We start from the raw sequence: 16,347 nt of genomic DNA, 5'->3' as shown, positions 1-16,347 counted from the left end.
TGTCTACTTTTATATTCCATTAAGTGTTTTTTTTTAATGGATATTGAATTTTATCAAGTGTTTTTAGCATCAGTGAAGGTGATCATATGACTTTTATTGTTTGATTTATTAATAATGACAGATTACATTAATAGTTTTCTAATACTGACCCATCCTTGTATTCTTGACATGAATGAATTCCACTTGGTTGTGTTGTATTCTTTTGATGTTCTGATGGTGTTTTTTAAGCTTTTTAAAAAATGAAATGTAATTGACAACATTATATTAAGGTATACATGATGATTTCAGTGTTTGTATATATTGTGAAATGATCATCATAGTAAGTCCACTGTAGTTAACGTCCATTACCGTAGTTACAAAAATATTTTTCTTGTAATGAGAACTTTAAAAATTTATTCTCTTAGCAACTTTCAGGTATACAGTATGGTATAGTCACCATTCCGTACATTACATCCTCATGACTTATTTATTTTACAACTGGAAGTTTGTATCTTTTGACCTTTCTTTATCCATTTCATTTGCCCCCCTACCCCTGTCTTTGGCAACCACCAGTCTGTTCTCTGTATCTACTGAGTTGGGTTTTTTGTGGGGAGGGAGGTAATTTTTTTTTAGGTCACACATATAAGTAAAATTATATGGTGTTTGTCTTTCTCTGTCTGACTTATTTCACTTAGCATAATGTCCTCAGGGCCTATCCATGTTGTCACAAATGGCAAGATTTCCTTCTTTTTTATGGCTGAATAATATTTTATATATATATATATTTATTTATACACCACATTTTCTTCATTCGTCAGTGGATGCATAGGTTGTTTCCATGTCTTGGCTATTGTAAATAATACTGCAACAAACATGGGGCTGCATGTATCTTTTGGAGATAGTTCATTTCCTTTGGATAAACATCCAGAGTTAGAATTGCTGGATTATGTGGTACTTCTGTTTTTAATTTTTTGAGGAACCTCCATACTGTTTTGCATACTGGCTGCACCGATATACATTTCCAGCAACAGTTCACAGGGTTCTCTTTTCTCCACATGCTCTCCAACACTTGTTATTTCTTGCCTTTTTGATAATAGCCATTCTAACAGGTATGAGGTTATATCTCACTGTGGCATTTGTCTGATGATTAGTGATGTTGAGCACCTTTTCATGTACCTGTTAGCCATTTGTGTCTTCTTTGGAAAAATGTCTTTCAGCGTCTCTGCCCATTTTTTAATCAGGTTGTCTTTTTGTTGTTGAGTTCTATGAGTTTCTTACATACTTTGGGTATTAATTTCTTATCAGATATATGATTTGCAAACATTTTGTCTCATTCTGTAGGCTGCCTTTTCATTTTGTTTCTTTTGCGATGCAGAAGCTTTTTAGTTTGATGTAGTCCCACTTGTTGATTGTTGCTTCTGTTACCTTTGCTTTTGGTATCATCCCCAAAAAATCATTGCCAAGAACAGTGTCAAGGAGACTTTTCCCTATGTTTTCTTCTAGGAATTTTATGGTTTCAGGTCTTACATTTACAGCTTTAATCCATTTTGAGTTAAGTTTTATGAGTGGTGTAAAACAGGAAGCCAGTTTTATTCTTTTGCACATGAAAACCATTTCCCAACACCATTTATCGAAGAGACTGTCTTTTCCTCATTGAGTATTCTTGGTTACCTTGTCAAATATCAGTTAACCATATATGCATGCATTTATTTCTGGGCTCAATTCTGTTCCATTGCTCTAGTGTGTCTGTTTTTTTTGTTTGTTTGTTTTTTTGTGATACGTGGGCCTCTCACTGTTGTGGCCTCTCCCGTTGCGGAGCACAGGCTCCGGACGTGCAGGCTCAGCGGCCATGGCTCACGGGCCCAGCCGCTCCTCGGCATGTGGGATCTTCCCCGACTGGGGCACAAACCCATGTCCCCTGCATCGGCAGGCGGACTCTCAACCACTGCACCACCAGGGAAACCCTAATGTGTCTGTTTTTATGCTAGTTCCATCATGTTTTGATTACTGTAGCTTTGTAATATAGTTTATAATCAGGGTGCATGATGCCTCCAGCTTTGTTCTTTTTTCTCAAGATTACTTTGGCTATTCAGGTTTTTTTGTAGTTTCATAACAGTTTTAGTATTGCTTGTTCTATTTCTGTGAAAAATGCCATTGAAATTTTAATAGGGATTGCATTGAATCTGTAGATTGCTTTGGGTATTATGGACATTTTAACAATATTCTTCCAATCCATGAGTACAGAACATCTTTCTAGACATTTTTAAAGTTCATACAAATGAGTGATATTTTCTTCAGGTTCTTTCTCTCGCTCTCACTCTGTCTCTCACAATAGTGTCAGAGTCCTTACTTGTCTTTTCTGGACCTAGAACTCTAGAAATATTTTTCAAAAGTATCTTCTTCCTACATACCTAAATTGAAATTACACTGTAGTGCAAACATGGCGGGGGCAAATATTTCACCCTCCTTGTCAAAATATGTTATGAAATTGGAGGCTTTAACTTTGTAAGAAATAATCAGAATGTATATTTGTTAAATAATGACAAAAATTTTCATTTTGTATATTGTTGAATCTTTTTGAGTACCTACCATAATCTGGCTTTCTACAAATGTATTCACTGTTATAGATGTTCATTTTTACTTAATGGAACTGTAATTAATCTCTTTTTTTTATTGTACAGAAATTTACAGCAACAATGTCAACACCAGATAAGAAGGCCTCACAGAAGATTGGTTTTCGATTACGTAACTTACTCAAGCTTCCCAAAGCACATAAGTGGTGCATATATGAGTGGTTCTACTCAAATATAGATAAGTATGTATCATGGCTCATATCACAAGTATCATTTGAACCAGAAGTTTAAGATTTTCAAATGTTAAAAGCCTCAACCTGGGCTTCCCTGGTGGCGCAGTGGTTGAGAGTCCTCCTGCCGATGCAGGGGACGCGGGTTCGTGCCCCGGTCTGGCAGGATCCCACATGCCGCGGAGCGGCTGGGCCCGTGAGCCATGGCCGCTGAGCCTGCGCGTCCGGAGTCTGTGCTCCGCAACGGGAGAGGCCGCAGCAGTTAGAGGCCCGCGTACCACACACACAAAAAAAATCTTTCAAAGCCTCAACCTTTTCTAGAGGTCTATTTTGATTCTATTTTTTTCCTGAATTTCTTTTTCTATTCCTCATTCTAGTTTGATCCATTTCCATTTTTCATAGTTTTCTTCCCTCCTACCCCTTTTGGGGAAGAAGTTGTTATATGAAAATGAAAGTATAATCTCCATATTATAATTTACAAAGACTGTGGAGTGGAGATACCCTAAAAACAAAGCACCATTATTTGCAGTGAATGGAACTTGTTTTATAAATCTGGAGATTTTAAATGCTAGTATAATAGTAGAGAAACAGTTATTAATGGTAGAAGTGATTCAGGAAGATTTTAATGAGTCTTTCTATTTGGGGGATGATATTCATGCATTTTAGTTATATGTAAATGTTTAAGTAGAACATAGAGGTTTGGGTGAAATCCAATTATTCAACAACAGAATTTATTGAGGAAAAATTCTGATTTCTCATCCACCACAATCTAATCTTATCTAATCCATGCCAGTCAGTGGTGCTTGCTTTGCTGACTGCTTATCTTTATTTCCTTTCTCTACTTTCACCAGTTGCGTACTCTGAACCTTGTGAATCTCATGAACATTCATATTTAAGCCCAAGACATTTCATGTGTCATTGCTGAGACTGGTTCCTGGTTTCCCAAACTCATGAATAAAATTGTTTTATTTTTGTCCACAAATTTTTTCATAGGCTTAAGACAGCTCTCAGGGTGTCCTAGTATGATCCGAGTCCTCGATTTCCCAAGAACTAATCTAACCCTCTGGAGTCCCCAGTTTTCTAAAACGAATTGACTCTCAAAGAGAACTCCCTGATGATGATATTACTTTTGGGACAAAGATACTTTGTAGCTAACATTGTTTATCCTCACCAGATATAATGATAATGCCAAGATAACCTCTGGAAGGATAGACTCCTATAGGAGATTTTTAACAAAAATCAGTGTCTCTTGGAGTCTCAAGCACAGACAGTATTTCTTGAGTAACTTTTACACATTATTTGTTTCATAAATGCAAAGGATCTAGTTTAATTTTAACATTTGGAATTTGTGCCTGTTTTGGGTAGAGGTGAAAGTTTGGCATCTTGTGATTAATATGTTGAAAATTGGAATGCATATTTTGAATTTTATGGCTCTTAAGTAACACATTGTATATTAACTATTAAAATACCATTTCTGTTTTACAGACCACTTTTTGAAGGCGACAATGACTTCTGTGTTTGTCTAAAGGAATCTTTTCCTAATTTGAAAACAAGAAAGTTAACAAGAGTAGAATGGGGAAAAATCAGGCGGCTTATGGGGAAACCACGGAGGTAAAAATAATGTTTTTATTTAAAATAAAATTAATAAATTAGTTGGTAGTATTATTACCATATTGACTTTTTCATCTTCAAAAGGACTAGTACCAAAACACAACTTCCCAGAATAGTTATATGTTAAATATATCCTACTGACCAACATTAATGTAGGTGCTTTTTATACTTACGTATCTTATAATTAAATGCACAATTTCATTTTTGTTTAGGTCACAGGCTTTGAACATAATTTTGTTATATTATCTATGCTCCACTATGTTCCAAAAAATATTTAAGAATGCACTAAAAATCATTTAATGAAGCTATAAGGTTATGCATACATTGTTTTTTTTATCCTTTGAAATTTTAATTTTTTAGTGAAAACAAAGAATTAAACAATTGTGAACTTTATTAACATTTTGTGGTGTGACAAACATAAATACGTTTTATAATTTCTAGAAACATGCTATTTCATAGTACAATCTTTTTTTTTTTAACATCTTTATTGGAGTATAATTGCTTTACAATGGTGTGTTAGTTTCTGCTTTGTAACAAAGTGAATCAGTTATACATATACATATGTTCCCATATCTCTTCCCTCTTGCGTCTCCCTCTCTTCCACCCTCCCCATCCCAACCCTCTAGGTGGTCACAAAGCACCGAGCTGATCTCCCTGTGCTATGCGGCTGCTTCCCACTAGCTATCTGTTTTATGTTTGGTAGTGTATATATGTCCATGCCACTCTCTCACTTTGTCACAGCTTACCCTTGCCCCTCCCCATATCCTCAAGTCCATTCTCTAGTAGGTCTGTGTCTTTATTCCTGTCTTACCCCTAGGTTCTTCATGACATTTTTTTTTCTTAAGTTCCATATATATGTGTCAGCATACGGTATTTGTCTTTCTCTTTCTGACTTACTTCACTCTGTATGACAGACTCTAGGTCCATCCACCTCATTACAAATAGCTCAGTTTCGTTTCTTTAGGTGCAAGGTTAGGTTGTTAGGTTAGGTTGTTAATTTGAGATGTTTCCTGTTTCTTAAGGTAGTATTGTATTGCTATAAACTTCCGCTTAGAACTGCTTTTGCTGCATCCCATGTCATGTCTCCATTGTCATTTGTTTCTAGGTATTTTTTGATTTCCTCTTTGATTTCTTCAGTGATCACTTCATTATTAAGTAGTGTATTGTTTAGCCTCCATGTGTTTGTATTTTTTACAGATCTTTTCCTGTAATTGATATCTAGTCTGATAGCGTTGTGGTCAGAAAAGATACTTGATACAATTTCAACTTTCTTAAATTTACCAAGGCTTGATTTGTGACCCAAGATATGATCTATCCTGGAGAATGTTCCATGAGCACTTGACAAAAATGTGTATTCTGTTGTTTTTGGATGGAATGTCCTATAAATATCAATTAAGTCCATCTTGTTTAATGTATCATTTAAAGCTTGTGTTTCCTTATTTATTTTCATTTTGGATGATCTGTCCATTGGTGAAAGTGGGGTATTAAAGTCCCCTACTATGAATGTGTTACTGTCGATTTCCCCTTTTATGGCTGTTAGTATTTGCCTAATGTATTGAGGTGCTCCTATGTTAGTTGCATAAATATTTACAATTGTTAAATCTTTTTCTTGGATCAATCCCTTGATCATTATGTAGTGTCCTTCTTTGTCTCTTCTAATAGTCTTTATTTTATTTATTATTATTATTTTTTTCGGTACGCGGGTCTCTCACATTGTGGCCTCTCCCGTTGTGGAGCACAGGCTCCAGACGTGCAGGCCCAGCGGCCATGGCTCACAGGCCCAGCCGCTCCGCGGCATGTGGGATCCTCCCAGACCAGGGCATGAACATGTGTCCCCTGCGTCGGCAGGCGGACTCCCAACCACTGCGCCACCAGGGAAGCCCTAGTCTTTATTTTAAAGTCTGTTTTGTCTGATATGAGAATTGCTACTCCAGCTTTCTTTTGGTTTCTATTTGCATGGAATATCTTTTTCCATCCCCTCACTTTCAGTCTGTGTCTCTAGGTCTGAAGTGGGTCTCTTGTAGACAGCATATATATGGGTCTTGTTTTTGTATCCATTCAGCCAGTCTGTGTCTTTTGGTGTGAGCATTTAATCCATTTACATTTAAGGTAATTATCAATATGTATGTTCCTATTCCCATTTTCTTAATTGTTCTGGGTTTGTTATATAGGTCTTTTCCTTAACTTGTGTTTCTTGCCTAGAGAAGATCCTTTAGCATTTGTTGTAAAGCTGGTTTGGTGGTGCTGAACTCTCTCAGCTTTTGCTTGTCTGTAAAGGTTTTAATTTCTCCATCAAATCTGAATGAGATCCTTGCTGGGTAGAGTAATCTTGGTTGTAGGTTTTTCTCCTTCATCACTTTAAATATGTTCTGCCAGTCCCTTCTGGCTTGCAGAGTTTCTGCTGAAAGATCAGCTGTTAACCTTATGGGGATTCCCTTGTGTGTCATTTGTTGTTTTTCCCTTGCTGCTTTTAATGTTTTCTTTGTATTTAATTCTTGACAGTTTGATTAATATGTGTCTTGGCATGTTTCTCCTTGGATTTATCCTGTATGGGACTCTCTGTGCTTCCTGGACTTGATTAACTATTTCCTTTCCCATATTAGGGAAGTTTTCAACTATAATCTCTTCAAATATTTTCTCAGTCCCTTTCTTTTTCTTTTCTTCTTCTGGAACTCCTATAATTCGAATGTTGGTGCATTTAATGTTGTCCCAGAGGTGTCTGAGACTGTCCTCAGTTCTTTTCATTCTTTTTTCTTTATTCTGATCTGCAGTAGTTATTTCCACTATTTTATCTTCCAGGTCACTTATCCGTTCTTCTGCCTCAGTTATTCTGCTATTGATCCCTTCTAGAGTATTTTTAACTTCATTTATTGTGTTGTTCATCGTTGCTTGTTTCATCTTTAGTTCTTCTAGGGCCTTGTTAAATGTTTCTTGCATTTTCTCTATTCTATTTCCAAGATTTTAGATCATCTTTACTATCATTATTCTGAATTCTTTTTCAGGTAGACTACCTATTTCCTCTTCATTTGTTAGGTCTGGTGGGTTTTTATCTTGCTCCTTCATCTGCTGTGTGTTTTTCTGTCTTCTCATTTTGCTTATCTTACTGTGTTTGGGGTCTCCTTTTTGCAGGCTGCAGGTTCGTAGTTCCCGTTGTTTTTGGTGTCTGTCCCCACTGGCTAAAGTTGGTTCAGTGGGTTGTGTAGGCTTCCTGGTGGAGGGGACTAGTGCCTGTGTTCTGGTGGATGAGGCTGGATCTTGTCTTTCTGGTGGGCATGTCCACGTCTGGTGGTGTGTTTTGGGGTGTCTGTGGACTTAGTATGATTTTAGGCAGCCTCTCTGCTAATGGGTGGAGTTGTGTTCCTGTCTTGCTAGTTGTTTGGCATAGGATGTCCAGCACTGTAGCTTGCTGGTCGTTGAGTGTAGCTAGGTGTTGGTGTTGAGATGGAGATCTCTGGGAGATTTTTGCTGTTTGATATTACGTGGAGCTGGGAGGTCTCTTGTGGACCAGTGTCCTGAAGTTGGCTCTCCCACCTCATAGGCACAGCACTGACTTCTGGCTGCAGCACCAAGAGCCTTTCATCCACACGGCGCAGAATAAAAGGGAGAAAAAGTAGAAAGAAAGAGGATAAAAGAAAATAAAGTAAGGTAAAATAAAATAAAGTTATTAAAATAAAAAATTATTAAGAAAAAAAATTTTTTTAAGTAAAAAAAAAACCAAAACGGGCGGATAGAACCTAGGACAAATGGTGAAAGCAAAGCTATACAGACAGAATCTCACACAGAAGCATACACACTCACAAAAAGAGGAAAAGGGGAAAAAATAATAAATCTTGCTCTCAAAGTCCACCCCCTCAATTTGTTATGATTGGTTGTCTATTCAGGTATTCCACAGATGCAGGGTACATCAAGTTGACTGTGGAGATTTAATGTGTTCCTCCTGAGGCTGCTGGGAGGGATTTCCCTTTCTCTTCTTTGTTCGCACAGCTCCCGGGGCTCAGCTTTGGATTTGGCCCCGCCTCTGCATGTAGGTCGCCGGAGGGCGTCTGTTCTTTGCTCAGACAGGACGGGGTTAAAGGAGCCGCTGATTCGGGGGCTCTGGCTCACTCAGGCTGCAGGCAGGGAGGGGTACGGGGTGCGGGACGAGCCTGCGGCGGCAGAGGCCAGCGTGACGTTGCACCAGCCTGAGGCGCACCGTGCGTTCTCCCGGGGAACTTGTCCCTGGATCCCGGGACCCTGGCAGAGGTGGGCTGCACAGGCTCCCCGGACGGGAGGTGTGGATAGTGACCTGTGCTCGCACACAGGCTTCTTGGTGGCGGCAGCAGCAGCCTTAGCGTCTCATGCCCGTCTCTGGGGTCCGCGCTGTTAGCCGCGGCTCGCGCCCGTGTCTGGAACTCCTTTAAGCAGCGCTCGTAATCCCCTCTCCTCGCGCACCAGGAAACAAAGAAGAAAGAAAAAGTCTCTTGCCTCTTTGGCAGCTCCATTCCCGGACTCCCTCCCGGCTAGCCGTGGCGCACTAGCCCCTTCAGGCTGTGTTCACGCAGCCAGTCCTCTACCTGGGCTCCTACCGAAGCCCGAGCCTCAGCTCCCAGCCCCGCCTGCCCCGGCGGGTGAGCAGACAAGCCTCTCGGGCTGGTGAGTGCTGGTCGGCACCGATCCTCTGTGCGGGAATCTCTCCGCTTTGACCTCCGCACCCCTGTGGCTGCGCTCTCCTCTGCGGCCCCGGAGCTCCCTTCCTCCGCCACCCGCAGTCTCCACCCGCAAAGGGGCTTCTAGTGTGTGGAAACCTTTCCTTCTTCACGGCTCCCTCCCACTGGTGCAGGTCCCGTCCCTATTCTTTTGTCTCTGTTTATTCTTTTTTCTTTTGTCCTACCCAGGTTCGTGGGGGAGTTTCTTGCCTTTTGGGAGGTCTGAGGTCTTCTGCCAGCGTTCAGTAGGTGTTCTGTAGGAGTTATTCCACATGTAGATGTATTTCTGATGTATCTTTGGGGAGGAAGGTGATCTCTGCGTCTTACCCTTCTGCCATCTTCCCCCTCTCTCCCCGCATACATTGTTATTACCTTTTGTAAAACTCTTTTTATCACCTCAAGAGCCTTTCCACAAATGCATGTTTTACTCTATGTAGAAACAAATCAAGTGAATGTATCCAATATGTTACTTCCTGAGAATTACTTTTCGTGTTAAACTGCTTTTCCTTTTCTAGTGTTATCTTGCTTTCTTAACACATCAGAAAACCTTATATTACTTTTGAGAGAAATTTTGCAATATACTACATCATTAGTCTCATGTCTGTCTGCCTAGTAAAAGCATGTGTAAGACTTTTTCAGTTTGTGGGGAAATTCAGAGAAGACTTGGAATTATAAAGTGACTTGGACAAGTAGGTATGGAATTTAGTTTTCCTGATTTCTGTAGATAGTAATGAAATTCAAGGAGAACTTTTCATTGAACTGGTAATATTTTATTTTATCCCATTGTATGGAAAGATGACATTGCTGCTGATGTTTTAAATATCTCCCTCATTTATAAGAACAAATCAAAATGTGATACGTTAGTGTGTTTCATACAGGTAATTTATGGTCTTTGTTAATTACTTTAGGCCATTTGGGGGCTTTTTGCTGTGACTTTACATGTTTGAGTAAATTAAGCCACACTGTTTCTGATTATTGTCAGAATGAGATATTAGTCACACCTTATTTTATTGTTTAGTTATAATTCTGCAGTTTGTTTGTCATAATATTTCTAATATAATATTTCATAAAATATATTTCATAAAATCATAATATTTCTCTTATTAATTTATCCTTTCTTATGTTACCATAACATTGTTGAATTTTATAGTCCTTTACTTCATCAAGGTAAATTAATAGTTGAAATGAAGTCTTTATTTTCAACAAAAGTTTATAGTTTTTCTTTTCTCTGAGGAAGTTGAGGTACACTACAAATTATTGATACAATGTACTTTTCCAAATATCCTAAAGAAAAAGTAAAGTAAAATACCAAGAAGGAGCTTAACAGGAAATGTGCAGGATACAAATGAGGAAATGGGAAGACATAGATGATCTTGGATTAGGATACTCAGCATTCTAAAATCAGTCCCAATAAAAATATCAGTAGCCCCTCCCCTTTTTTTTAACTTTAAACTAGATCAATTAATTCTAAAATTCACATATAAGAAGAGAAATCAAGCAGGAAGATCCAGGAAAATTCTGAAGAAGCAAGGTAATAAAGGGAGACTATGTAGTATCATACATACATATGTAGTATGTATTACCACCTATTAAAATAGATATAATGTGATCATAATCAAAATGGTGTTGTAGTGGTACATGCATAGAAAGATGAATTAAAAAGGAGAGGAAAAAAAAAAAGGAGAGAAAGCCCATGAAACTAACACCACATTGTAAATCAACTATACTCCAATAAAATTAAAACTAAAAAACAAAAAAGAGAGAGAAAGTCCAGATAGAATCAAAGATGTCTGTAGGAATTTAATACATGATAACAGTGGTTGCATCTCAAGCACATAGGGAGAGAGGGGTTAAATTACTTATTTAATGGATACTGAGACCACTCTGAAGCAATCTAAGAAAACACAAGTTGGTTTCATATCTCATACTTTATACCAGGAAACATTTGAAAAGGATCAGAGATTCACATTTTTAAAATGAAACAGTAAAACCACTAGGGGAACCTGTAGGAGAGTTTTGCTTAATCTTGAATTGGAGAAGATCTTTCTAACAGGCCCCAAAGCTAGGAACCATAAAAGAAAATATCGATAAATTTGACTTCATAAAAATGAAAACATTTTGCATTGCCCCCCTACAGAAAATACATAAACAAAGTCAAAAGACAATAACAGAAATATTTATAATTCTTACAACAAAGGACTAATTTCCAAATATATGAAGAACTACGTATGAATCAATTAAAAAAGTCAAATAACCTATAATAAAAGTGTCTGTTTATATGACAGTACATAAGAAAGGAAAAAGAAATGGCTCTTCTGAACAGATGAAAACAGTTCAATCTTACTCATAGTGAGAAATATAAAATCAAATATAAAATCAGAATACTGTTTTTAACTATCAGATCAATGGAGTTCATAAAGTTTTAATATGTTGGGTTTGGCAATGGTGTGGTGAAAAAGTCACTATTGGTGGTGAGAGATTAAATTTATATAACCTCTGTGGAGGGCAATTTGGTAATATCTGTCAAATTTTCAAATTTCCATACCCTGTAACCTAGTACTTTTGCGAATTTAGATCACAGAAATACTTGTACATGGGTAAAATGACACGTACAGTAGTATTCGTAGAAGCAAAAGATTGGCAAAAACCTAAGTGTCCATAAATAGAGGAATGATTAATTAAAGTATGGTACCTCAAAATAGTAGAAAACTCTGAAATCATTTAACTTAAAATCAGAGGAAGTTGGACTTCCCTGGAGGTCCAGGGGTTAAGACCCTGCGCTTCCATTGCAGCGGTCGCAGGTTCAATCCCTAGTCGGGGAACCAGCATCCCGCATGCTGTGTGGTGTGGCCAAAAAAACCCACCAAAAAACAGAGGAGTTTTCTAATGTACTGATATAGAAGTGATTGCTAAGATACTTTAAGAAAGCAAAATACACAACAGAGCATATCGTAGCTATTTGGGGAAAATAAGAAGGGAACATAAGCAGTTTTTGCTTGTGTATTCCTAAAGTATCAATGAAGGACATGTAGAAAACTTACAGTCATGATCCTCTGGAAGACAGGAAACCGAGGGACAGAGGTATTAGAGTTTTCAGTGCCTTTTGAACCTTTTAAATTAGAAGCCTATGAATGTATTAACTATGCAAAAATACTATTTAAATAAAATTTGATTGCTGGAAGTGTATATTGTATCCAGAATGTATGAAGAACTCTGAAAATTCAGTATTAAGAATCAAACGGGGGCTTCCCTGGTGGCGCAGTGGTTGAGAGTCCGCCTGCTGATGCAGGTGACACGGGTTCATGCCCCGGTCCAGGAAGATCCCACATGCCGTGGAGTGGCTGGGCCCATGAGCCGTGGCCTCTGAGCCTGCGCGTCCGGAGCCTGTGCTCTGCAATGGGAGAGGCCACAACAGTGAGAGGCCGGCGTACTGCCAAAAAAAAAAAGAAACGGGAATTCCCTGGTGGTCCAGTGATTAGGGCTCCATGCTTCCACTGCAGGGGGCACGGGTTTGATCCCTGGTTGGGGAACTAGAATCCTCATGCTGCACGGCACAGCTGAAAAAAAAAAATCAAACAGCCCATTTAACAAATTGGCAAACGATTTGAACAGATGATTCACCAATGATATAAGAATATCAGATAAACCAATGAGAGGATATTCAACATAATTAGTCATTAGAAAAACGCCAATTAAAACCAGTGTTGAAAATTTACTAGACCAAGCCTACCACGTGTTGGTGAGGCTATGGGGAAACTTGAACTCCTGTACACCGCTGATGGGAATATAAAATTGTATAACCACTTTGAAAAAACTGTTTGGCAGTTCCTTTCTTTCTTTTTTAAAAGACTTAATTTTTTAAGAGTCGTTTTAGGTTTACAACAAAATTGAGAGGAAGATACAGAGATTTCCGGTTTACTGCCCCCCCCCCCCGCCCACATACATAGCCTCCTCCACTATCAGTGTCCTCCATCAGAGTGGTACATTTGTGACAGCTGATGAGCCTGCACCAACACATCATAACCACCCAAAGTCCATAGTTTCCATTAGAGTTCACTCTTGGTATTATACCTTCTGTGGGTTTTGACAAATGTTTAGTGACATATATCTATCATTATTATATTTTACAGAGTATTTTCATTGCCCTAAAAATCCTCTGTGTTCTACCAATTCACCCCTCTCCGCATCCCCACAACTGCTGGCAACCACTGATATTTTTATTGTCTTCATAGCTTTGCATTTTCCAGAATGTCATGTATTGGGATCACACAGAATGTAACCTTTTCAGATTGGCTTCTTTCACTTGGTAATATGCATTCAGGTTCCTCCATGTCTTTTCATGATTTGATAGCTCATTCTTTTTGGTACTGAATAATACTCCATTCTCTGGATGTACCAGTTTGTTTATTCATTTACCTACTGAAGATTAGTTGATTCCAAGTTTTAGCAATTATGAATAAAGATTCTGTAAACATCTATGCAGATTTTTGTGTGGATGTAAGTTTTCAACTCATTTGAGTAAAAACCAAGGAGCATGATTGTTGGATTTTATGGTAAGAGTATATTTAGTTTTGTAAGAAACTACCAAACTGTCTTCCATTTTGCATTCCACTAGAAATGAATGAATTCCTGTTGTTCCACATCCTCACCAGCATTTGAAGTTGTCCGTGTTCCAGATTTTAGCAATTTAATAAGTGTGTAGTGATATCTCATTTAATTTGCATTTCCCTGGTGGCATATAGTGTGGAGCATCTTTTCATATGCTTATTTGCTAATTGTATATCTTCTTTGGTGATATTTGGATTCTTTGATTTCTTAAAGTGTTAAACACACATTGACCATATGACACAGCCCTTCCACTACTTTAATCAAGAGAAATGAAAGCATATGTTTGTACAGAAGCCCACACACAGATGATCATATCAACTTTGTCGTAATAGCCAAAACCTGGAAATAACCCATAAGTCCACTAACAGGTGAATGGATAAACAAATGGTGCTATATCCATAGAATAGGATGTGTCACAATAAAAAGAAATGAACCACTGATACATACACCAATATGGACAAATCTTAGAATAATTATGCTGAATGAAAGAAGCCTGAAGAAAGAGTATATACTAGATGATTCCATTTATGTAAAACTTTAGAAGATATAAACTTAATACAGAAAGCAACTTAGTGATTGCTTGAGAAGTAGGAGTATAGAAATGAGAGGAAGCAAAGGAAGGATAGTAAAGTGGCCCAAGGAAACTTTAGGGGGCGATCAATGTCTTTGTATGTCCATTATCTTGACTGTAGTGACATGGATGTATATTTCGTGGCCTGAAAGCTTTGTTTAAATACCTTTGGTTCATCCTAGAATTTGAAAATAGAAATATGACAGGCCCTAAAGGTAAGAGTATATTCAGTATTCATACTTCAAGACAGGAAATATGATTAAAAGTTTCCACGGTGGCAAGTCTCATCTTTAATTCCTGTACAGATAGGTTCACTGGGTCACAGGGAAAATATCATGTTCTTTTGAATAGAGTATTGAAACTGAACATTGTTCTTAAGAGGAGACCTGGGATCCAGGTGCAGTTTTGTCAAAGGATGGTGAACAAATCCTCCTCCTTTGAGGAAGGAATAATCTAGACTTGCTTATGTATCTTTCAGTTTTGCAAGGTCCTGTTCTTAAAAAGATATAAAGGTAATTTACTTTGAAGAGAAAATTATTATTGCTAAGAACCCATTTTTAAATATAGTACTTAAAAGAATGAGAAGAATAAAGGGAGTAGTGAGATGAATGGTCTGACTTGAAGTTTTTATATAGGACAGTTATCAGTTTATATGATTTTTATAATTTATTCTAGATGTTCTTCTGCATTTTTTGAGGAAGAGAGATCAGCATTAAAACAGAAACGGCAGAAAATAAGGCTCTTACAGCAAAGGAAAGTTGCGGATGTTTCACAGTTCAAGGATCTCCCAGACGAAATTCCTTTGCCCCTGGTTATTGGAACCAAAGTTACAGGTAGGTGAAGATAAGCTTATTACTATTTTGACTTGCAGTTTTTCACGAAGATAACGTTTATTAGACAAATGGCTTTTATATTAGAAAGCTTAAACTATAATTCTATAGCAATATTCTGTAGAGGTTACTGTTTCTTAATCTGTGAAGTCTGTTTTTTAAACAAATTGGATAAAAGTGTACCTTTTCAAAGCAATGTCTGCCACAACATAAACTAAAGCAAACTGCCACAAAGATGAAATTTAAAATAAGTATAATGTTTAAATTTTAAACATTTTGAATTCTGTTTTTGCTTCCACTCATTGATTTTCTTTTCTAACCATTTTTACCTGGTTAGTTCACAAACACCATTGTTCTTGTGATCTTTGAGTTTAGAAGTACTCCATTTCTAATGACTGAATAAAACTAAATTATTCAGTAGGTAGTTTTGTAAAGATGTAAATTCTGTCAATTTGTAGGTGGTGATTCTATGTGTTCACTCCAGTTACAACACTGAGGGAAATTACCACCAAAACCTCACGTTTAAGTTAATCCTTAATAATTTGGTGATCTAAAATGACAATTTATATAATACAAGAAATGACAAGGTGTTAAGTGGGTAGGTAGGGTAGTAATAGTACTGGAAGAGTTTGAAAAATGGTTGGATTAATCAGAATATTTTCTGGAGGAAAGGGAACATTGAATTACATATTTATATTATTATTTTCTGGATATAAAAGTGGTACATGTTTCCATTATATTGTAAAAATGGGTAATGAAAGGAAAGGTAGATAATAAGGAAGAGACTGTATCATGCATATAAAATGCACTTGGAAAAGAGAAGAATGCATTTAGTCATAACCTACCATGTATAGAAGTTACAGATGATATATATGGTCTCTCTCTTGACAAAATTAGTCTGGGAGTGGGGGTGGAGATAGAGTGAGGGAGAGATAGCATTCCTGAAAAAATATATTAGTTCTAAAAACCCCATATAAATAAGTACAAAGTCTACAATATAACTACTAATCAGAGAAATGCTGGCGTGAATAGAGTGACACGTAGACCCAATTAGGAAATCCTTAAAAGTTAAGTGCTACAGCATTTAAGGATTGGCAGTATTATTTGATAAGACTGAAAATTTTACAGTGTCAGTAAGTAGGTACTCATGTCACAATGCAGAATAGGTGGGACTGGGTATGTCAAGATATGAGAAAAGTTTGTAGGAATCAACTACTAGAGCTTTTGAAGGTTTCTCTTTGGTTTAGAGGAGGTGTCAGC

General features: G+C 37.5%; 1 protein-coding gene across 1 annotated transcript in view; it reads left to right on the top strand.

Moving 5' to 3' along the window:
• Positions 1-16,347, top strand: part of LIN9 (lin-9 DREAM MuvB core complex component) — a gene marked incomplete at its 5' end in the record, with an annotated part of 108,639 nt that overhangs the window by 18,453 nt on the left and 73,839 nt on the right. The window contains 3 exons of the mRNA XM_082647395.1: positions 2,661-2,794; positions 4,268-4,393; positions 14,933-15,090. Of these exons, the coding sequence (XP_082503521.1) occupies positions 2,661-2,794; positions 4,268-4,393; positions 14,933-15,090 (418 nt within the window). The remainder of the gene's footprint in view (positions 1-2,660; positions 2,795-4,267; positions 4,394-14,932; positions 15,091-16,347) is intronic.

The sequence above is a fragment of the Grampus griseus genome (genome assembly GCF_964374135.1).
Source record: "Grampus griseus genome assembly, chromosome: 1".
Lineage (NCBI taxonomy): Eukaryota > Metazoa > Chordata > Mammalia > Artiodactyla > Delphinidae > Grampus > Grampus griseus.
This window is presented reverse-complemented; position numbering and strand designations above follow the sequence as displayed.